Source organism: Physella acuta, unplaced genomic scaffold (assembly GCF_028476545.2).
Source record: "Physella acuta isolate Inbredline_101_S28 unplaced genomic scaffold, ASM2847654v3 ptg000280l, whole genome shotgun sequence".
Taxonomy (NCBI): domain Eukaryota; kingdom Metazoa; phylum Mollusca; class Gastropoda; family Physidae; genus Physella; species Physella acuta.
In genome coordinates this window covers 71,089-93,613 of record NW_026731799.1, presented here as the reverse complement: position 1 = coordinate 93,613, position 22,525 = coordinate 71,089, and the positions used below count along the sequence as shown (strand labels likewise).

General features: G+C 38.9%; 2 protein-coding genes and 1 long non-coding RNA gene across 4 annotated transcripts; 1 reads left to right on the top strand and 2 right to left on the bottom strand.

Moving 5' to 3' along the window:
- Positions 1–2,834: 2,834 nt before the first annotated feature.
- LOC131939451 (uncharacterized) lies at positions 2,835–4,819 on the bottom strand. The gene is made up of 2 exons (XM_059297745.1): positions 4,796–4,819; positions 2,835–3,674 (listed from the first exon to the last, which is right to left on the bottom strand). Exon 2 carries the CDS (start codon positions 3,499–3,501, stop codon positions 3,001–3,003), a length of 501 nt encoding a protein of 166 aa, XP_059153728.1. The 5' UTR covers positions 3,502–3,674; positions 4,796–4,819; the 3' UTR covers positions 2,835–3,000.
- A 2,163-nt stretch (positions 4,820–6,982) lies between these two features.
- On the bottom strand, positions 6,983–9,424 carry LOC131939441 (uncharacterized). Of its 2 annotated transcripts, none has more exons than XR_009386427.1 (3): positions 9,379–9,424; positions 7,624–7,685; positions 6,983–7,182 (listed from the first exon to the last, which is right to left on the bottom strand). It is a non-coding gene; the product is annotated as an uncharacterized LOC131939441 (long non-coding RNA). The 2 variants fall into 2 exon arrangements; XR_009386426.1 differs by lacking the exon at positions 9,379–9,424 and adding an exon at positions 8,321–8,750 and having other exon boundaries at positions 6,984–7,182.
- Positions 9,425–17,700: 8,276 nt separating this feature from the next.
- On the top strand, positions 17,701–21,092 carry LOC131939445 (cation channel sperm-associated targeting subunit tau-like). Its single transcript, XM_059297734.1, has 2 exons — positions 17,701–17,808; positions 20,652–21,092. The coding sequence occupies exons 1-2, from the start codon at positions 17,701–17,703 to the stop codon at positions 21,090–21,092; spliced, it is 549 nt and encodes a 182-aa protein (XP_059153717.1).
- Positions 21,093–22,525: the final 1,433 nt, after the last annotated feature.

Below are 22,525 nucleotides of genomic sequence, written 5' to 3'. Positions count from 1 at the left end.
GATAGCTTGACAGACTGGAGCTAGAGATACACAAAAGGTGTTGTAGTAGTGCGGTGGTGATGATGTTGTAGACTTGAAGTAGTGCGGTGGTGATGATGTTGTAGACTTAAAGCTAAACCACAAACAGCTGGGGGATGTGGGGCAGGGATGTTGCAGGCGATGACCCAGGCTTGGATGTCATGACCCCGATGGCATGACCTAAATGACATCACCTAGATGTCATAACCTGGATGTCATGATCTAGAAATAATGACGTAAGAGCAATTAGTCAATAGGGTATTTCGTTGTATGGTATGTATGTTTATGTCATTTTGTGTGTGTGTGTGTATGTATTTTTATATGAGTGCATGTGTTTATACTGACCATAATTCTAATTATAGAAGAACACCAGGGCGTGTATAACACAGAAAGTGACAGCTTAGTCGAAGGCAGAATCTGCTAGGATAAGGACAGCTGGGATTATGTTGGTTGTAGTATTTTGGTTGGGATAGGGACAGCTAGCATTATGTTGGTTGTAGTATTTTGGTTGGGATAGGAACAGGTGGGATTATGTTGGTTGTAGTATTTTGGTTGGGATAGGAACAGCTGGGATTTTGTTGGTTGTAGTATTTTGGTTGGGATAGGAACAGCCGGGATTATGTTGGTTGTAGTATTTTGGTTGGGATAGGAACAGCTGGGATTTTATTGACTTTGATGTTTGTATATGTTACATTTGTCGTTAGGATATTTGTACATGTGAACATGAAATCGCTGCTGATGAAAATGAGCTAAAGAATTCAAATCTATCACATTCGAACCTAACATTATAAACAAACTCATTAATTAGATAAGTCTTTAATATTACGTACTATTACAATAACTACACTAACCATAAAAAAAAAAAACTTTCGGCCCTAGCCCTATTTTACAGTATCTTTTAATTCCTGTCCTGAATTTACCTGAATCTTAACGTAGCCTTAACAAAACTAAAGAACAGAAATATCAATACTGTTTTCTACTGAATGTGAACTTGTGGTATTAATGTAAGTAAAGACTTGATTGATACTTACCTGCTCATACACCCGGAGGTAATGAGGAAAGTGTAAACAATATGGCGTCTGCAATCTTAGTGCAGACTTGTGTTAAACGGTGCGGTGCGAACGGTACTATCTAATTATCAATATCGCAAAGGTATTTTTTTTACTTTCTCGTAGATCTATATACGAAGTATAGAGAAAGTCTTGTAATCGTGAAAAAAAATAATAATCCAGATTTTTACAAATCTCGACGTTTTACACCTCACTGATACGGAAAAACATAATTTTGCAATCTTGTCCGTATGTCTGTGTGTCTGTCTGTGTGTTTGTGTGTGTGTTAGTGTAAACACGATAACTTGAGTACCGTTACAGCTAGGTTGATGAAATTTCATATATAAGTATTTTATCAAAATCGTAGATCCGTATGAACTTTTGAGTTATTTCCGATAACCGGAAGTGGTACTTTTTTTACTTTGAATTTTTCAAAAGTCTATAACTTGAGTACTATTTCAGATAGATAAATGAAATTTCACAACTAAGTAAAATATCTAATCCTCTACCACCTATCAAATTTTGAGTAATTTCCGTTGAACGGAAGTAGTAATTAATGCTATTTCCGATTTCTCACAAAACGCTTGTAAATTTATTAAGTACTAATAATATTGCGCACTATTATGCACATTTTGTTTTGGCGTTCGCTTGGTGCGCAATTCTTTTTTCTATGAGATTCTATTCTATTTTTAAAAGTTTAAGTATTTAAAATGGATTAAAAATCATAACTATATCCCGAGTTCCCATCCCCTGTTGTTTTATATAAGAATATTCGAGAAAGTTTAGGGGAGATCACTCCCGGTTGATTATTTTTTTTACTAATGGCAATACAATAGTTTTCTGAGAGTTAGGTTTAGATCAAGATAAGAACAGCGTTGCCGGAAGGAACCGTTTCTTTGCTGGTGTTTTTATGAATGAAAGTTTTCAAAAATTTCTAAGCAAACCAGATTTTCACATTTTCGAATGTCAAGGGTTTAAATAGAAACATCTTATCGTTGAAGTCGTTTCAAGTTACCAACTAGACGCATATCTATGTGCTCCTTTATTTATTTAATGTAATAAAGATGAATAAGGATTATTTCATCTTCTTTCATGTTGTTGTGTATGTTTTTGTGTATGTTTTTGTGTATGTTTTTGTGTATGTTGTTGTGTATGTTTTTATGTATGTTTTTGTGTATGTTTTTGTGTATGTTGTTGTGTATGTTGTTGTGTATGTTGTTGTGTATGTTGTTGTGTATGTTGTTGTGTAAGTTGTGTACTAACAATATAAAAATTACTAACTCTTAATAAAAAACAAAGTAATTGATACAAGAATAATAATGTAGAGATTTGTTCACCCTTTAAGCATATCTCGGACCAGAGGCGTAGCGACCCTTCCCGGCGCCCGGGGACATACTTTTCGATGTGCCCCCCCTCAAGATTTCGATTTGCACCTCCCCCTTCAAACCTTCGATTTGCACCACCCCCCTCAACCTTTCAATTTATTTTTCCAAGCCATTTTGGCGCCCCCTAAGGTCGGCGCCCGGGGACATATGTCCCCCGCCCCCCCTCGCTACGCTACTACCTCGGACTTTCGGCCAAATTTTAACTTATTAGAACGTTTATTTTCTTACACAACACACAGAGACAACAAACATCTGTCAAGCTCCTGTTTCTTCAGTCCTGAACTTATACAACCGGTAAATATGTAACGGCTGCGGGTGTTAGTTTTAAAGACAAACAAACGAACAATTATGAAAGACAGAAAAAATAACATTATTTCACTGATAAGTTTTAATAATTACATGATTTAAAATAAGTTAAAAGTTAATTAGTTTTCATTGAATGGTTGAGTTTTGAAGTTGTTGTGTTGACGGGCGCGAGAAGTTTCAGGGACTTTTCAACAACTCCTACACATTTTAAACAAGATGGGGACGTGTATGTAATTAATACTTTAATCAGTCAACTCAATTTGGACACTACTTCCACTTCTCTTCCGATCTGAATCGGAAATTTTTCTAATTTTCGGGAATGTGATCTTGTGTTGTTGTGTGATGAGTTTCTTCAGTCGGCTCAGCATGAAGTCGTTCTCGGTGATGATGGCTTTCTTCTTGGGTTTTTTGCGCGACTTGCTAGACGAGGTGTTCCTGCTGCCTTTGGAGCTGTGCACGCTTCTCTCGGCCTCGTACACCACCGAATTCACTTCCGTGTCGGAAATTTGTTTTCCGAGCATCATCTCCGACGAGGTCGTCTCTTCCATAGATCTCTGCCGCAGGAGTTTGAACTCCACAGGGTGGGTCTGCTTCAGGGGGTAGCACCCATGGCTGGTCGCGGGGACTCCGGGTTGGACCAGTGGACCCTCGTCTACGCTGCCTGGAGTAGAATTCGGCTCCGTCTCCCCGGGGTCGAACACAGTACCTTCCTCTGGGCTCCCCGGGGCAGAGTTTGACCCCATTGCTGGCGTGCGAGAGGTCGTAGCCTGACGGAACTAAAGATGCGGTAACCAGCTGAAGATTACTTCACTGGTTTTAGGAGTTTACTGCAGCGGTTACTGCAGTTGTTACTGCAGGTTCTTGAAGCAGAAGGACAGCCATAGCGTAGTGGTTTCATAGCCAGAGTTTACAGAGACTGGAAACAGTGTATAAATATATATATATATATATATATATATATATATATATATATATATATATATATGTACTATTTAAATTGTCAGTTGGTTTGGTGAGAATTATAATCTGGAAGCCCATTTCAGATTTTTAAAATCTACAAATTATTACAAAGTAATATATTTGACAGTTTTATACATTAGCGACTGAACAGCCTAAGTAAAGCCCTACAAGCGATCCACGCTGTTATTTAAGTTGGTGTAAAGAGTTGAATTATTATGTTTGAAGACAATATTTTATTATTTTTATTTTTAGTGCCTATATTAAAGCTTATTACTTACGTTTCATAAAGTGATATTTTTCTTAATTTTTTTAGTATCCAGAAGTTGCATGACTACAAGCTAACGGGCAAAACTACCGAAATTATGTTCAATGCTCTAATCATTATAGAAAATATGAAAACAAAATTCTTTCAATTTCTTCGAATGTTAACACAATTTCATTGACCAGATGCCTTTCGATACACGAAGAGTAGGGATGTAAGGGTCAGGTTTAGTTTTATCGTTATGTCTGTCTTAGGCCTGGCTTCTAGGGGCAAGACTCAGGGTCAATAGTTTTACAACAGAAAGCCTTGATTATTTAACGCCGATTTAATTACTGTCAATAATTTTAAACTTGTGTGACCCCCCCCCCTCTCCCACCCCAACTGACTTCTCAAGTGTATTTATATTCACAAGACTTTCAAACCCCAAACATTTCAACTGTATATTTTTTTTCGAAACATTACATTTGCAACATCCACTATTTTTTAAATAAAGTGGCCAACTTCGAGACCTCTTCCGTAATCCTCATACCGATCTTAAATCCGATCCATGAGCCTAATCCTAATCTTGACACTTACAAAGTTTCCCAAATATAGTCTAGCTAAGTCTAGTATCAAATAATGTATCAAAATTATATCTTATTCGGTAATTCGAGTATTGGCTATGTCGGATTTCATGAAGAAAGTAATGGTTGCATGTGTTTATGCGTGTGTTTTAACGTTGTGAATGTTTTATGGGTGTGCTTGCTTTCAGTGTAAATGGATGTTTACTGTGTTGACTGATTGTTTTGTTTCTAACATATTCGAGTGTTACTTACTGATTTCGACCCCGGAAGTGACGTAAACTTTCTTAACACAAGTGCTCGTTATGGTCAAAACAACTTGGTGCGCATTACTTTGGTGCGCATTACTTTGGTGCGCATTAATTTGGTGCGCAATACTTTGGTGTGTACGACTATTGGGCTTGTAAGTTGTTAAAGTAGCTTACCAAGTTCTCGCTCCGGTAGTTGCCAGCTGGCGTTTTTTTGTTTTTTCAAACCAAATGTGAATATTTTTTTTTTTTTTTTTTTTTAAGTTATGAAATCTACTTTCGTTTTTGGAATAAAAAAAACTCCGACAATAAGTTGTTTTAAGTAAATTAAGTTTAAAATAACACACACACACAAATATATTATATTTTATATAGATCTAGATAGATCTAGAATACAACCTGTATAATAATAATACATCTATAATCTATATAAAATATGATATTTATAGGCCTAAAAGATTTCGATCGTAAATCTGAAATCAAGCCTAATTTAATTAATAAATAAATATATAGCCTAGATCTAGAGTCTAGATTTCTAGATCTAGAATTCTATATCTAGATCTATGACTTAAAAAAAACCCTCTTGAAAATTCCGACTTAGACAGTAACATACGACATACAGGATTTATTTTTAATTTATAGACTAAAGAGTAGTCTAGAGATCTAGATTCTAGATCTAGTTTCTTTTATTTTGCAGTGTAGTTGAGTGGAATTAATTACTAAATTACTAAATAGGCTATTTACTTTAAGACAGGTAGACTAGAATATGTTCAATATCAATTTATATATAGAATCTAGATTATTCTAGATCTAGCGAAGTTTAGTGTAGTCTTGTTGTAGAACTTAAGAACTAAATCTAGAGTGTAGGCAACTGTAGTAATTTAGATCTAGAATCTAGTACTGTGTGACGTCATTTTAGGGGGTGGGGGTCTGGCTTTTTGTGATGATGTGTAGGGGGAGGGGGGGGGAGGTAAAAATCGTCAAAAAAATGCGTGACGTCATTTATAGATGACCCCCATGGAGAAGATCCACACAGAAACAGTTGAAGGAAAGGGGCCTAACATTCAAACAGGTAGAGGTACCAACATGATTTTAGAGATTATGTAGATATACATATATATATATATATATAGGGGGAGGGGTAGAGAGAGAGAGGGTTCATCTGTAAATTGCATCACACATTTTATGATGATTTTTACCTCCCCCTCATAAAGGAGGGCAGTAAAAAGAAGAATGTATGATAGCTGGGTAATCCTAATTTATATAATCAGATTATTGTGGTAAATAAAAGTCAAGATATCTAGCCTAACAAAATGCCATGAATTTAAAATATATATTATGACTTAGAGAAAGTTTGGTGAAATGGAAATATCTGCAAATTTGATTTATTGATGATGTGTAACTTGTTTATATTATTCCTTTGGAGCTGATATTAATAAAAAATTAATGAAATTATAGAGTTTTATCCAATTGATGTTTCTAAAGCCTTGCATGAACTTAATTTAAATATATTTAGCTGCCCAGGCAAAGAACCCAATGAATTTTCCAGAATTGGCTTGTCGTTTGACCGATGGTAACAAAGAGAATCACCCAGGATCTTCGCTGATAAGAAAATCTGAAGACATACGTTATTCTTCTATATCTAAATGTGATTTGTCTAATGAAAATATTTATTCAGTAACAATTGCTAAAGATATTTTACCATTATTTCAAACATCATCTTCTGAAATGTTGTTTTCTATCTCTAAACCTTCCACAATTTCTTCAAGTTTCAAGAGATATCTTAACATCATTGCCTACTTCCCACAGTTCTTATGTTCAAAATTTGCAATTTTCTGAGAAACAAAGTAATAATAAATTTGTACCCAGTGTTTTAGTTTCAGCTCCATTAAAATTTAATAAACCAATCAATTTCAAAATTAAATGTTTCTTATCCCATATGAAAGTAGTCTGTTTTATTTAAGAAAAATCACCTTTAAAAAAATTTAATGTTTGAATGTCAATAAATTGTTGACATGGACTGGTTTGCGGGTAAGCTTTTATACTTAGTGTACAATAAAGATTCAGTTTTGATGTCAATATAGTTGCTTCTGAAAGAATTAAACTATAAACAATAGCATTTATATTAATATCTCAATGGCAGTTCAGTATACTTTCATCATTGTTTTCAAATAACAAAACAGAACTACAGTTTTAAAATTGAAAAAAAAAATGAAAATAATTTCATAAATGGATGGTTTTTTAATTACTTAAAACAGAAGATGCATCAATACAGCATTACAATGTATATGATTAATATTTCTTTTCATGGACAATCATCATTTAAATTCTTCATTAAAAGTTAAATTCAGCTTCCTTGTGTCTAAAAATCCACATCCATGCTGTTCCATTTACCTAGAAATTAAATAAATAATATTTTTAACAACTTTCTGTAATATGAAAAAATTAATCATTGATTAAAACAGACAGCCAATATAGCAGTTGAATTAAAATTCACCTGTTTCTGTGACATTTGCATGTAAAATTAGAGTGTTCAGAGGTATATACCCAGCCACCTTTAATTTCCCTATCTTGAGCCAGGTACTCATGAGAGCTGGTACTCATGAGACTTAGGACATCATACCAGGACTAAAACCAGGGATCTGAACTCTTATCTTTTAGGATAGAAATGTGAAAGCTACTGTCTGACAGTCCCACTATCAAGCCATACATATTAATACTTACAGTATATAATCTTAGTAGCAACATATTCTTTAAGAATTAGAACACTGAATCGATTTCAAACTTGGGCTTAAGCTGAAAAATGGCTTATTATAAAAAAAAAATTCAGCTCACCTTTAGTTCAAGATCAGCACCAATAGCCACAGTAAAGTGTGAGAAAATTGCTTGCCAAGTACCTAGGGAATTTAAATATAATAAATTAAGTTTATCCATATATTATATTAAAATAATTATTTAACTAATATGAGATATTAATATATATATATATATATATATATATATATATATATATATATATATATATATATATATATATATATATATATTTATAAAAGGTTTAATTTATTGTAAAGGTTCAGTTTTCTATCTACTTAGCTTGTCTTAAAAACTAAAATATCTGGTTTACAGTTAACCATATCTTAACTATTACAAAACTATTAGTTTCATTTTCATTACTTGTAACTAAAAATTGTAGTCAATAGATCTAAAACTTAATTCTATTAACAGCTAACTGTAACCATATTGACTCTGACCAATTTATTAATTTTTGTACCCTGTAATTCATTAATAATTAGGCTTATACTAAAAGGCCGAAAGTTATCAATTGTAGATTTTATAGTCCCTGGTCTAGACTAACAAGACTAGCCTACAAGTCTAAAAGTACTAATACACATGATCTAGTTTATAAGTTTACTACTAGGCAACTTGCTAGAAGACTAGTACTTAACCAAACTTTAACTTGCTAAAAATAAAAGGGCCTAATACAATAATAGATGGCCTAGTAATACTTTTTTTTTACTGTGCTACTTACACTGCTTTTGGTACTATTACTATGACTAACTAACTACTAACTAAACTCTATTGTAGCTTGATGGAGATCTATCATCTTGCTCTTCTAGTAGTCTACACTACTTACTACTTAGAAAAGTAGTAGCACTACTGTAACAATTTCAAACTAAATTTAATCTATATATTACTAGATCTAGATCTACTCATTGCAACACTATAGTCTGATAAGTCTGTAAGCCCTAAATGTATCTAGACCTAGATTCTAGTCTAATTTAGTTTCAGTCTAGTTATTAGTACCTACACTCTACAATAGTCTACAGTACTCTACACTACACTCTACTACTACTCTAATCACTCTACTGGCTACTGATCTAGATCTAGTAAATAGCTAGAGTAGATCTAGTCTAGATTCTAGATATAAAAAAATTAATTTAAAATTAAAAACAGGTTAGCCTTACTATGCATTACTAGCTCTTACTAAACTTAACTAGGGTAGGTTTTACCTAAACTAGATCTAATCTAGATCTATCTAGATTTAGATCTAGAATCTACTAGATTCTCTAGATCTAATTCTAGATTTTAGATCTAGGGCCTACCATACTACCATCTGCAACTAGAATCTAGATCTAGATCTAATTCTATTCTACTATCTCTATCTAGATCTAGTAATACTATCTATCTAGCCATCTATCTACAAGCTACTTCTAATAACTAATATATATTATCTAGATCTAGAATCTAGATTCGATTAATAAGTAAGTCGTAGGCTGAGTGAGACTGGAAGGAAGTCATCCTCATTTTCCTGTTGTTTTAGTTTTTACCGTCATCCTTTTCTTAATATTTTAAATATTTAATCTAGATCACTAAAATACTAGATCTAGATCTAATATATTCTAATTCATGAACTTATACTCTTAGAACTAGATTAAAGCAATGTAGATCTTAGTAGGTAGATTCTAGAATCTAGTCTAGGTCTAGGTCTGGGAATCTTGTCTCGTAGCAAAGACTGAGTAGAGTCAGAGTAATGTCCCCTAGCCTTGGACAAACTATCAACAAAAGAAATAAAATCAATATACTTACCGCCACAAAACTTTTATATTCAAAAATGCATACACATGTGTTTGTTGTTCCCATCCATTTGAACAAAACAGCGTTGGACGTTTTTACAGTTGTTGCATTTCTGGAACGTTTGATGATTTTGAAATCTTGAAGCGGGACCTACTAACAAATAGCCGCCATGTTTTTTGTTATCAATGGGAAACCCCGTTCACAACAATTGATTTAGTCCGAAAACTTTTATCTCTCCCTGGCTAACCAGACACGAATTAACGCGAGAAAGAACGATAAACTTACAAGTTCTATAGTGGTGGGTATTCTGATGTATTGGTATGACTTAAAGGGACAGTAACTTTCACTTAAATGCTGTGGGGTAAGATAACATTGTGGGGTATATGGTAACGTGTTGTATATAGTTTGTTGTATGTAGTAGTAAAGTTGTATGTAGCAGTGTGTTGTATATAGCAGTGTGTTGTTTGTAGTAGTATGTCGAATGTAGCAGTTTGTTGTATTTAGCAATTTGTTGGATGTTGCATTGAATGCTACATTTAGACACAGATTTTCTGCAAGTTCCCCTCCCAGTAAACTTACAGATCTTAGAACAAAAATTTTAAACAGCAAAGTTTTGTTTAAGATTTTTTTATCCTGTGCTGGGGAGTGGGTCATGTCGATGAGGGGGTGGGGGTTGGGGTGGGGGTGTGGTTAATAATGGGAGAGGGGGTGGGGGCGGTCGTTCAGACTTGAGGTGGGCATTTAAAGTGGGCGGTGTAGTTTTTTAGACGTTGATGGAGGGGGGGGGGGGTATAGGGTAGGTGGGGGTGGTCGTTCAGACGATGTGGGGGTGGGGTGATTTAATCTCAGGGGCGGGGAGGGGGGAGTTGTTCAGACTTTGTGTTGGGGGGGGGGTATTTATGGTGGGTGGTTTGGTTGTTTATTTAAAGTAGGAGAGGTAGTTCAGACTTGTGTGTATGTGGGGGGGAGGGGATCATTTAAGCTGAAGGGGGCGGGGGGTAATTCAGATGTGTATGTGTGGGTGTGGGGGTCATTTAAGCTGGAGAGGGCGGGGGTCGTTGAGACGTTGTGTGGGAAGGGGGGTCATTTAAGGTGGGGTTGTTCAGACATTTGTTTGTTTTATTGGCTGAAGATGTGCCCAGGTGATCGACAATTCGATTTCTGTTCGATTTCAATCTGATCGTTGCCGGCGGCAAGACTGTGGTACGGAAAGTAAGGGGGAAACGTGCCGGTAGGCAATTTAACGGACAGATAGAAAAATCTGGCATTAAGTAATTTAACGGATAGATAGAAAAATCTGGCGTTAAGTAATTTAACGGACAGATAGAAAAATATGACATTAAGTAACTGAGCGGATTGATAGAAAACAATCTGGCATTAAGTAATTTAACAGTAAGATATTAAATTAATGGCAGACAGAAAAAGTTGAAAACTCATTATGTATAATTATCCACACATGTTTGTAAGTGTGTAGCATATGTGTTTGTAAATATGTAGACTACATAAATCATCTGAGATCATTTGCCCTGAGATCATTTGTCCTGATACCATTTGTCCTGAGATCATTTGTCCTTGAGATCATTTGTCACCGCTTGTACGTATGTAGTAGTCCGGACATATATATATATATATATATATATATATATATATATATATATATATATATATATATATATATAGAGAGAGAGAGAGAGAGAGAGAGAGAGAGAGAGAGAGAGATATATATTATATTATATTGCGTACACATGTGTCTGTACGCATCACAAAAATGTGTTTGTAGTATGTAGCCCCTTACATATACGTGTTGTTGTGAGAACCAAGATGTCTCTATTATAATGTTATTCACGAAAAAAACCACCAGAAAAACAACTATAGCTATTAATAATGTGGAGAAATAATAGCTCTAGATTTTATACATTATTTCTGCGTGCATTTAAAAAGAAAAACTAAACACGCTCCATTAGCAGCCCTTGTTTTTGCCTGTATTAATACGCCTGTTTAAAAAATTAACTCTAATTTTCTAAAGCAAGATAATATTTATCGATCTTTCAAAAAAAAAATGATTGAATGACGAATGTTAGCAGTCTGATTCTTTTGTCCAACTGAGCAGAGAGACTCGCTTGGTAGACTACCGGAGCAGTATCGATACCGCCGCGGTATCGTTTTACACGCTTTGTCGAGCGAGGAATTTTACGGATGGAAATTTGCGATAATATGAGGGGAAATTACTCTCAGACAAAGCGTTTTTGGTTGGAGAGTGGAGGTGGGTGTGGCAGGACAATGGCGGCTCGGCGAGTGCTAACGTTTGGTTTTGATGACTTGTTGATGAGATAAAACGACAAATAAAACAGGCATACACTATCGGTTTTTGGAGTTATCGGAGACTCAATTTTCAAAAACAAAAACAAAATAGGTTTAGAAATTTAGGAAAATTGTGTTTATAATTAATGCGGTTAGAGATTTTAGACAGTTTATTGTGGATGGTGGATGATGGATTGTTTAGTGGTTGGTGGATGGAAGAAATCGGGTTTGGATGGTAGGTGGTGGATTGTTTAGTGGTTGGTGGATGGAAGAAATCGGGGGTGGACCAATGGATGGTGGATTGATTGTCCATTTGCTGAGTTCGCGTATGCTTTACCATCGAAACTAACCGTATAACTAGCTTATGCCATAACTATAACTCTAACCATCCTCTAGTTTAGCCATAATCATAGGAATCAAAGCATCTCTACGAAAGATATCAGAAATAATTATTTTGGTAATTATTAAAAAAATATTTTGATGATTATTTCAAACAAATATTTTTATGATTATTTCAAACAAATATTTTAATGATTATTTCAAACAAATATTTTGACTATTTCAAACCAAACAATTATTTTGATGATTATTTCAAACAAATATTTTGATGATTATTTCAAACAAATATTTTGATGATTATTTCAAACAAATATTTTGATGATTATTTCAAACAAATATTTTGATTATTTCATCTAAATATTTTGATGATTATTTCAAACAAATATTTTGATGATTATTTCATACAAATATTTTGATGATTATTTCAAACAAATATTTTCATGATTATTTCAAACAAATATTTTGATTATTATTTCAGACAAATATTTTGATGATTATTTCAAACAAATATTTTGATGATTATTTCAAACAAATATTTTGATTATTTCATCTAAATATTTTGATGATTATTTCAAACAAATATTTTGATGATTATTTCATACAAATATTTTGATGATTATTTTCATCAATTGTTGTGATAATGCCAATCAGCACCAGTTTAAGGGCAATAAATCTTGCCATCTTATCGACGGAAATGAAAGACTTATCTTCCCCTTCCGGTCAGCCATACTGATGACGTCACGCGGGTCGCAATTCGTCCCTTCACTTCTTTTCCCCCCAACCCCCCCAAAAAAAAAATCAAACAAAATTCATAACGGTGTTTCCGGAATTTGCCGGTCTGGCGCAAGAAAATTGCACGGCTCGCACACTCCTTGCCGGAATTGTCCGGGATTAGAGGGGTCAGTTCACATTGATACCATTTTTTGTCGCAGCCCGAGGGTCGGGGATCAATTGGGCGGGGAATGGGATCTAACACCCTGTTACACGGCTATTTTTATTTTCGGGAATTTCCTTTTTTTTTAATGTTTACGTTTCAAGTGGGTTAAAAAATTCCTAATTCCTCATTTCTTTGTGGGGGAGTTAATAATTATTTTATCCTGAGAATGGTTTTTCTTTTATAATCATTTTGGGGGTAAAAATATTATGCAAAAAAGGAATTAATAATAGCAATAAGCAAAATTGTATCAATTTATTCCCTTTTATTTTAGGTTTTTTTTTCTTAATTTCATGATAAAAAAACTGCATACAACCATTCTATATGTTTTCTATATTTTTGTTTATTAGTTTTTACATTGCACGTTTGCAGTTAGTTCGCTAGACAATGACTGAACCACAAGAATGTAAAGATGAAATCAGATGGTCTAACATTCCATTTTTATTGTTGTTATTTTTACTTGATTGAAAATTCGATTGCGTATTTAGGATTTCAATTTTACTAATAGGTCTTTAGATCGATCAATTTTCAATTTGTTAGTGAATCAATTTTTTTTTCAAGAAGTCTTTGACGAAATAGCCCCTCGTCACCCGAGTACCACAATTGCAGGCACTCTAAGACGGTTAACTAACATCCCTATGGCACCGGAAGTACCTCGTGAATGGTGAGGGCGTGGCTATTCCCCCAGGATTATTCTAAAGCTGTGCTTGATAAAGAGAAAGGAAGAATTTGACGTGTCACATTCAGATCATAATTTGTCTTTTTTTTTTCTCGGTAAACCTGCGGTTAGGGGAGGCTGGGAAAGCGCTGGTTGATTTAATATATTGTATGAGAACCGGTTAGACAATAGACTGTTTGAGAATCATCAGAACCGGTTAGACAATAGACCGTTTGAGAATCATCAGAACCGGTTAGACAATAGACCGTTTGAGAATCATCAGAACCGGTTAGACAATAGACCGTTTGAGAATCATCAGAACCGGTTAGACAATAGACCGTTTGAGAATCATCAGAACCGGTTAGACAATAGACCGTTTGAGAATCATCAGAACCGGTTTAAGGTTCTAGATGAAAGTCAAAGTACTCATGCAAGAAACACGTCAGACTTTGGGGTATATATGTTAAATACATGGAGGGGGATCTGTTTGGTAGTATTGGACGGGAAGGAGGGCGGATCTTTTAAGATTATACCCAGTAACCAAATATGGGTAGTGTGTAGTGTATACACAGACACAAATATAAATTCAGATGTGCACTACGCTCCCTCTTCTACCTCTCTGCTTCTATCTTTCCCTCACCCTTACTCTCATATCCAGTGTGTTAACAAATTTGATCAGAACTAGTTAAAAACAGGAAACCCCTGTCATCAGCTTGTTTCAGCATGCGCAGTAGCCTCGCCGCGCATCTACAACTTCAACAGGACTCACAAGCATCACGTGAACACAACAATAGAACACAACACAACACAATAGAACACAGCACGACAATTGAACACAACACAGCACAACACAATAGAACACATCACAAAACAATAGCCCCAACACACACGTTACCTGACCACGAGACTAAATAATTTATTGTTTTTTTTTTATAGAAACAATGAACAACCGCTATACTATGGCGCTGTCGAAGTTTTAAATTATAATTTCCGGCAATAATGTGCCAGATAATGTCGGCAGAAAATATGTTTGATACTGGTAAACTGGTTTAGGTGAACATCAATCGGCAATCGAAATGAAATGGTTGGTGAGATTTCATATGGTTTTTTGTGGCGTTGATAAATTACCTGCAATTTAGCGGCTGTGAGGTCTAGCGTGAAGGATCAACAAATCTTGATAATGATTGTAATTAGTTGAGTTTTGATGTTGAACCGTGTCGCTATGCCGCGTTCCTCTCATCGAATGCCACTTGTCACCGAATGCCACTTGTCATCGAATGCCACTTGTCATCGAATGTCACTTGGCATGGCTTATGCTGGTGTGAGTGGGTGATGGGGAGGACCTGGGGAGGGGGCGGGGCGTGAAATACTGATGTTCTGCTGGGGTGGGGGTGGTGGGGTGGGAAGTGGTGGGGAGAGGGACATGATATAAAATGGGGAAAATCGGAAAATTTTACTTGTTCTAGAGCTGAGGTGTGGGTGGTCCGGAAGGGGGGGGGGGGGGTTGGGGGGGGGGGGGGGGGGAGGGCGAATTGTCAGACGAGGGGGGGGGGGGAGATTTCGGGTGAGGTTGGATCTATGATGGGGTCGGGCATTGGTTATTGGATAGGGTCAGGATTAGTGACTTAGGGGGAGGCGTGGTTGAGGTAGTCGGGATCAGTGATCGAGGAAGTGATGGGGGTCTTAGGTAGTAGTTAATGATTTGTGCGTGGGGTGGGGTTGGATGGGTGGGATCGAGGACAGGGTGATTGGGTTCAGTGGGATGAGTGGTGGGTGGGGGGGGGGGCAGCGATATGACATGAGGGTCAGCAAGGTTTGGGGTAACTCTGTGTTTTGTTGTCCCAGATCCACAGGTCTTTAACGTGATCTCCTTACCATAATCTCGCTAATCTCGTAGATCGCGTGAACCCGCGAGAGTCGAGGGTGGTGACGTCACCCACACTGGATGACAGGGTTCTACGTCACCGCTCATTGATTGCTCACCAGGGGACGTAACTGTGACATATTTACCTAAGGGGAGCTAATCACGTGACATCACAGTTGACCAAACTCTGACAGGTCGTGCTAATTGTTTATTTCCCAGCATGCCCAACTACCTTTAGCATACCGACAGGAGATTTGTGATTGGTCATTATAAATAGAGCATGCAACCACGTCAACAAGAGCACATTCACCCACATACTCACACACACACACTTTCTCCCGTCATAAACTAACCATGTAAGGTGTGAGGTGGGTGGGGGTGGGGGGGGGGGTGAACCACATGACAGCTGAAATTGGTCATTCTGTGCTAATTGTGACACATGGACCCAGAGGCGTAGCGACCCTTCCCGGGTCATAGACAAACTTTTCGATCTGCACCCCCCCCCCCCCCCTCAAGATTTCGATTTACAACCCCCCTCAAACTTTCGATTTGCACCACCCCCCCCCCCCTCAAGATTTCGATTTACACCCCCTCAAACTTTTCGATTTGCAACCCCCCCCCCCCCCCCTCAAGCTTTCGATTTGCACCCCCCTCAACCTTTCAATTTATTTTTCCAACCCATTTTGGCGCCCCCTAAGGTCGGCGCCCGGGGAGATATGTCCCCCCCCCCCTCGCTACGCTACTGCTAGCAAGACCTCCGGCGGTTGTACTGATCTCACATTAGTGACTTGTGATGTATCACTTAGACGTGTAACAACGTAGCGATGTAGCAATGTTACAAGCGTATTCTCCTGAACCTTGAGCTGTAGCCAGTGCTATACATGTGATACAATATATCTAGCAATTAATTCTTTTAAATAGCAATTAATGCTTTTAAAACTTGAGGCTCGAAATTTTCCAGCCAAGTTTCTCGCTAATGACACACTTTAAACAAAAGTTAAGTAATTTTTAATTTCTAAATATTTTTACATTTTATCCATAAATCTCTTTTAGATGATGTTAATTAAGAAATTAATATGTCAATTAATGTGTCAATTAACACACTTAAGAAATGTTGACATTAACGACGAGGACAGCGATAAAAAACAACTCGACCCTTACGCCAATGTAATCAGTTGACTTGTTGGCGAGAGGTTTTTTTTACGCGTTCACAGCAGCACTGGAATGTATGGGGGTGCATGGAGTGAATGGGGTGTATGGGGGTGCATGGAGTGAATGGGGTGTATGGGGGTGCATGGGGGTGTATGGGTTGTATGGGGTGTAAGGGGTTTATGGGGGTGTAAGGGGTGTATGGGGTGTATGGGGGTGTATGGGTTGAATGGGATGTATGGGGGTGTATGGGGTGTATGGGAGTGTATGGGGTGTATGGGGGTGTAAGTGGTGTATGGGGTGTAAGGGGTGTATGGGGTGTATGGGGGTGTATGGGTTGAATGGGATGTATGGGGGTGTATGGGGTGTATGGGAGTGTATGGGGTGTATGAGGGTGTAAGGGGTGTATGGGGGTGTATGGGGTGTATGGGATGTATGGGGTATATGGGGTGTATGGGGGTGTGTGGGGGTGTATGGGTGTATGGGATGTATGAGGGTGTATGGGGTGCATGGGGTGTATTGGGGTTTAAGGGGGTGTATGGGGGTGTATTGGGGTGAATGGGGGTGTATGGGGTGTATGGGATGTATGGGGGTGTATGGGGGGTGTATGGGGTGTATGGGGGTGTATGGGGTGTATGGGGGTGTATGGGGTGTATTTGGGTGTATGGGGGTGTATGGGGCTGCATGGGGTGTATGGGGGTGTATGGGGGTGTATGGGGGGTGTATGGGGTGTATGGGGTGTATGGGGGTGTATGGGGTGTATGGGGGTGTATGGGGGTGTATGGGGTGTATGGGGGTGTATGGGGGTGTATGGGGTGTATGGGGGTGCATGGGGTGTATGGGGTGTATGGGGGTGTATGGGTTGTATGGGGTGTATGGGGGTGTATGGGGGTGCATGAGGTGCATGGGGTGTTTTGGTCAGCACAGTGGTTCATAGAACAGTACAAGGCCGCACCCAGTCAGTTCAATGGAGTAGCAAGAACAGTAAGAAATGGCGTAGAGCAGTACTGAGGAACACGGGCAAGTTAAACACAGCAGAGACCAGTATAAAACAGTATAGAAGAGCATTATGGAGCAGTACGGAGCAGTATGGAGCAGTATGGAACCGTACGGAGCAGTATGGAGCCGTATGGAGCCGTACGGAGCAGTATGGAGCAGTACGGAACGGGTAGGAGCAGTTCAGAGCAGCAAGGAGTAGTACGGAGCAGTACGGAGCAGCCATGAGCAGTACATCCCCGGTGATGGCATCAACTCCTGTGCCGTCATGTGAAAGTGACGCGGCCATTGAAGGACAAGATTTCTCCGCGAAGAAAAAAAACGGCCTGATTAATGAGCTTGACGGAACTAAAAATGGCGGGCGATTTTTTAGTTTTAATTCACACCCTGGCGCTCGTTACAAGCAAACATCAATTAGTTCAAACAGCGTCGAGCGGTCATTTTTTTTTAAAGACACGTGTCTGCCACCCCCCCCCCCTCCCTGCACCCCATGGTGGTTCTTCGTTCTAACACTCCGTCACTCCAACCCATATGCACTTCACATTTTAACCATCTTCCCCCCCCCCCTACACACATCAGTTACCTCATGCCAGAGTTACCAGTTACCTCACGCCAGTTACCAGTTACCCCATGTCAGTTACCAGTTACCTTGTCGCGGTCCTCAAACGTGTTGATTCCAGCGACCCCCCTCCACCGTCATCATCCTACTTCAATTCTCTATCTCAACCCTTTCATCGGCCATCTTGTACGCGGTTACCGTTGACCTTTGACCTATACAGCCTTCCCCCCCCCCGACATTACTGCCACCCACGCATATCAAAGTCATCGTAGTTACTTTCTGTACTAATGCTGGTTCGATTCTCTGTGTAGACCCTTTGACTAGCCACAGTTCGATTATCTGTGTAGAACGTGTGGCTACCAAGAGTTTCATTCTCTGTGTAGAATATTTAACTAACCAGAGTTCAATTTCCTTTGTAGACCCTTTAACTAGCCACTGTTCGATTCTCTGTGTAGATAGTTTGACTAGCCAGGGTTCCATTCTCTGTATAGACCCTTTGACTAGCCACAGCGCACTTGAGATCTTTTTATTCCTTCAAAGCGCCGTTCCATTGATCCCGCGTTGCTGTACTCTAATTAACTCACGCGGACCTCGAGAAATCCCGTTGTTTTACGAGACTCTGTGACTTGAATTTCTGACGTCATTTCCGGTGGCAACCTGGGCGACCTGTAATCTACCATCAACGACGATGGGTGGGGGAAGGGGGGGGGGCTGTGTGTGAGCGAGAATCAATCCTAGGCTCGTCTTAGACTGCTCACGAGCGGCTTCAAAGCAAACGTACTCACCAAGACATAGATCTGTCAGGGATCGGAGCCCTATTGTCGGAGCCCTATTGTCGGCCTGTCAGCTCAACAGACGGATCTGAGGGCAGGAGGAAGACATAAGTCTGTCTGCGGCTTGCCCACAGACTTTCACCGGTCTTACGGACAACTGGCGTCATACAATCGTCATCGTGACGTCATTATGTCGTCATCGATTTCCAGAGGATTGTTGGGAGGGGGGAGGGGGGATAGCAGTTGGTGAGTCGGGGAGGAAAGGTAAGTGTAGGTTTTCTTTGAGACATCGCTCAAAGGCTCAGGGATGGCCCAAAGTTGGCTCATTGTCTCAACGATGGCCTATAGTTGGCACATAGTCACTTATGCATGGCCCACAGTTGGCTCATTGTGGCTCAGATTTTGTTCAGAGTTGGGCCAGAGTAGGGTCAAAGCCGGAACAATGTTGGCTCCAAGTTGTCCCAGAATTGGCTCGACGTCACAGCTTTTGATGACGTCATTAGTAAGCTGGCATTGTCTTAAGAGAAGAATACCCCCTAAGACATCAATAGAAGTAGATATTAAAGCGGCTCCATATGAACAGCTATCGCACCATAAGTGACACGATCAACTAGAGGCTGGGGGTGGGGGGGGGGGGGGTGGAGGTTGCTGTGGGTTTTGATTTGTTGGTTTACATCGATTTTTAAAAAAATACTTCTTTTGGATTACGTACGTTTAATTCTTTAACGTATTAAACGGTATTGAAGGTAAACACGGATAAAAATCTTGGCATTAACACCGTTTTGACGTGGTAGTAAGAAGATTAGGAAATCATGAAGGTTAAATCTCAGATGGGCAGAAGTTAAATCTCAGATCGGCAGCTTCAAGCATCAAGATGGCGCCCGTAGAGATTCTCTCCCTGATTATTCCAGTTGATGAGAAGGTTTAATTACATTTCATTTGGGGAAATATTTTAAAAGAAAAGAAATGGAATTTTAGGAATAGGTGGGGGACTTGACGGGGTGTATTATGTAATAACTAGGTGTTATCTGGTCGAGTGGGGGTTATGTGAGGGTCTCTATGTAATAACTAGGTGTTAGGTGTGGGGGTTATGTGAGGGTCGCTACGATAATTTGACATTTGATTTTTGCCTATGTTAGCTTTTCGCCTTAATTTAACTTTTAGCATGCACAGCTTAATCTTACTACACTCCCCATGACTACACTCCCCATGACTACACTCTCAATGTCTACACTCCCAATGTCTACACTCTCCATGACTACACTCCCCATGATAATACTCCTCTCCCCACACTCACCGTAAATCAAGTCAAACCCCAAAACCTTCAGTCATCTAAACCTTCAGTCATCCAAACCTTCAGTCATCCAAACCTTCAGTCATCCAAACCTTCAGTCATCCAAACATTCTATCAACCAAACCTTGAGTCTTAAAAACCTTGAGTCATCCAAACCTTCAGTCATCCAAACATTCTATCAACCAAACCTTGAGTCTTAAAAACCTTGAGTCATCCAAACCTTCAGTCATCCAAACCTTCAGTCATCCAAACCTTCAGTCATTCAAACCTTCAGTCATCCAAACCTTCAGTCATCCAAACCTTCAGTCATCCAAACCTTCAGTCATCCAAACCTTCAGTCATCCAAACATTCTATCAACCAAACCTTGAGTCATAAAAACCTTGAGTCACCCAAACCTTCAGTCATCCAAACCTTCAGTCATCCAAACCTTCAGTCATCCAAACCTTGAGTCATCCAAACCTTGAGTCATCCAAACCTTCAGTCATCCAAACCTTCAGTCATCCAAACCTTCAGTCATCCAAACCTTCAGTCATTCAAACCTTGAGTCATCCAAACCTTGAGTCATCCAAACCTTCAGTCATCCAAACCTTCAGTCATCCAAACCTTCAGTCATCCAAACCTTCAGTCATTCAAACCTTGAGTCATCCAAACCTTGAGTCATCCAAACCTTCAGTCATCCAAACCTTAAGTCATCCAAACCTTCAGTCATCCAAACCTTCAGTCATCCAAACCTTAAGTCATCCAAACCTTCAGTCATCCAAACCTTCAGTCATCCAAACCTTCAGTCATCCAAACCTTAAGTCATCCAAACCTTCAGTCATCCAAACCTTCAGTCATCCAAACATTCCTCCCTTATAAATGGCCCCACAATACACCGACCCCACCCCGCTAACTCCACCAACAGCTTGTACTAAGGTTAGTTCACCTCATCTATTCCCCAACCCCGCCCCCATGGCTCCCCAACCCCGCCCCCATGGCTCCCCAACCCCGCCCCCATGGCTCCCCAACCCCGCCCCCATGGCTCCCCCCCCCCATGTCACTTTTAAAGCGCCCCTTGCCCTGAAGCTCCTTAACCTCAGCCCTAATCCCTCATGTTCAAATCCTCCCTGATCCTCTCCTGGCTATCACTGCCCTCATCTCCCCGCCCTCTAACAAAGTGGATTCACACATTTCTTAACTCACTGCCCTCCAGACTTCTTTAAACTCCCTGACTCCCAGACTTCTTTAAACTCCCAGACTTGTTTAAGCTCCCTGACTCCCTGACTTGTTTAAGCTCCATGACTCCCAAATTTGTTTAAGCTCGCTGACGCCCAGATACTAAATTGTCTATGATAAAAAAAATAAAGAACTTCGACAAATTAAGATTCAAGTGAAAAAAAATATTTTCTAAAATCGTTTTGTTCATTTGACAACATCGGCGTTAGTTTAATTTGACTAAATATCTACAAATATTTTAGGACAAAATATCTTAAAGACAAATATCTACAACAAAAATTTAGGACAAAATATCTGAAAGACAAAAAATCTTAGACAAATATTTCTGGACAAAATATCTGAAAGACAAAAAATCTACGACAAATATTTCTGGACAAAATATCTTAAAGACAAAATATCTGCGACAGAGCTAAATTTCTTTTCTTCCTATCATAAAAGTCTTATTGAAGGACAAAATATCTTAAAGACAAATATCTACAACAAAAATTTAGGACAAAATATCTGAAAGACAAAAAATATACGACAAATATTTCAGGATAAAATATCTTTTAAAGACAAAATATCTGCGACAGAGCTAAATTTCTTTTCTTCCTATCATAAAAGTCTTATTGAAGCTTCAAATTGATTCAGGTGTCAATAAGTGTACGCACCTTTATAAGTTAAAGTCTGAGGTAAACGTTACTTCTGTGTAAACATCACGTGACCAGTTGATCCGACAGACCCCGTGGTCTATAACCAGCAGCCCATCCCGACGGGCGGGGGGTCGGGACTTAACGTCCATTAGTAGCCGTAGCTTCCGCCCCACGCCTTGTAATCCCGTCCCCGGGTCGATGTCAAACATGCTGTACTAGCAGTACGGGGGGGGGGGGGGAGGGGGGAATGGTGAGGGGGGATTCTTTGACCTAATTAAAACTGTGTCCTCACACAAACAAACTGTGCTGTGAGTAACTTCGTTCAAATCATCAAACCACATGCTAGGTTTTACGCAATCGTCCAACACATTTCTACCTTTTGTTCTGTCCATTGTGGAAGGGTGGGGGTTTATTAGTTACAGTGAGCAGATTATTGTTTTTGGG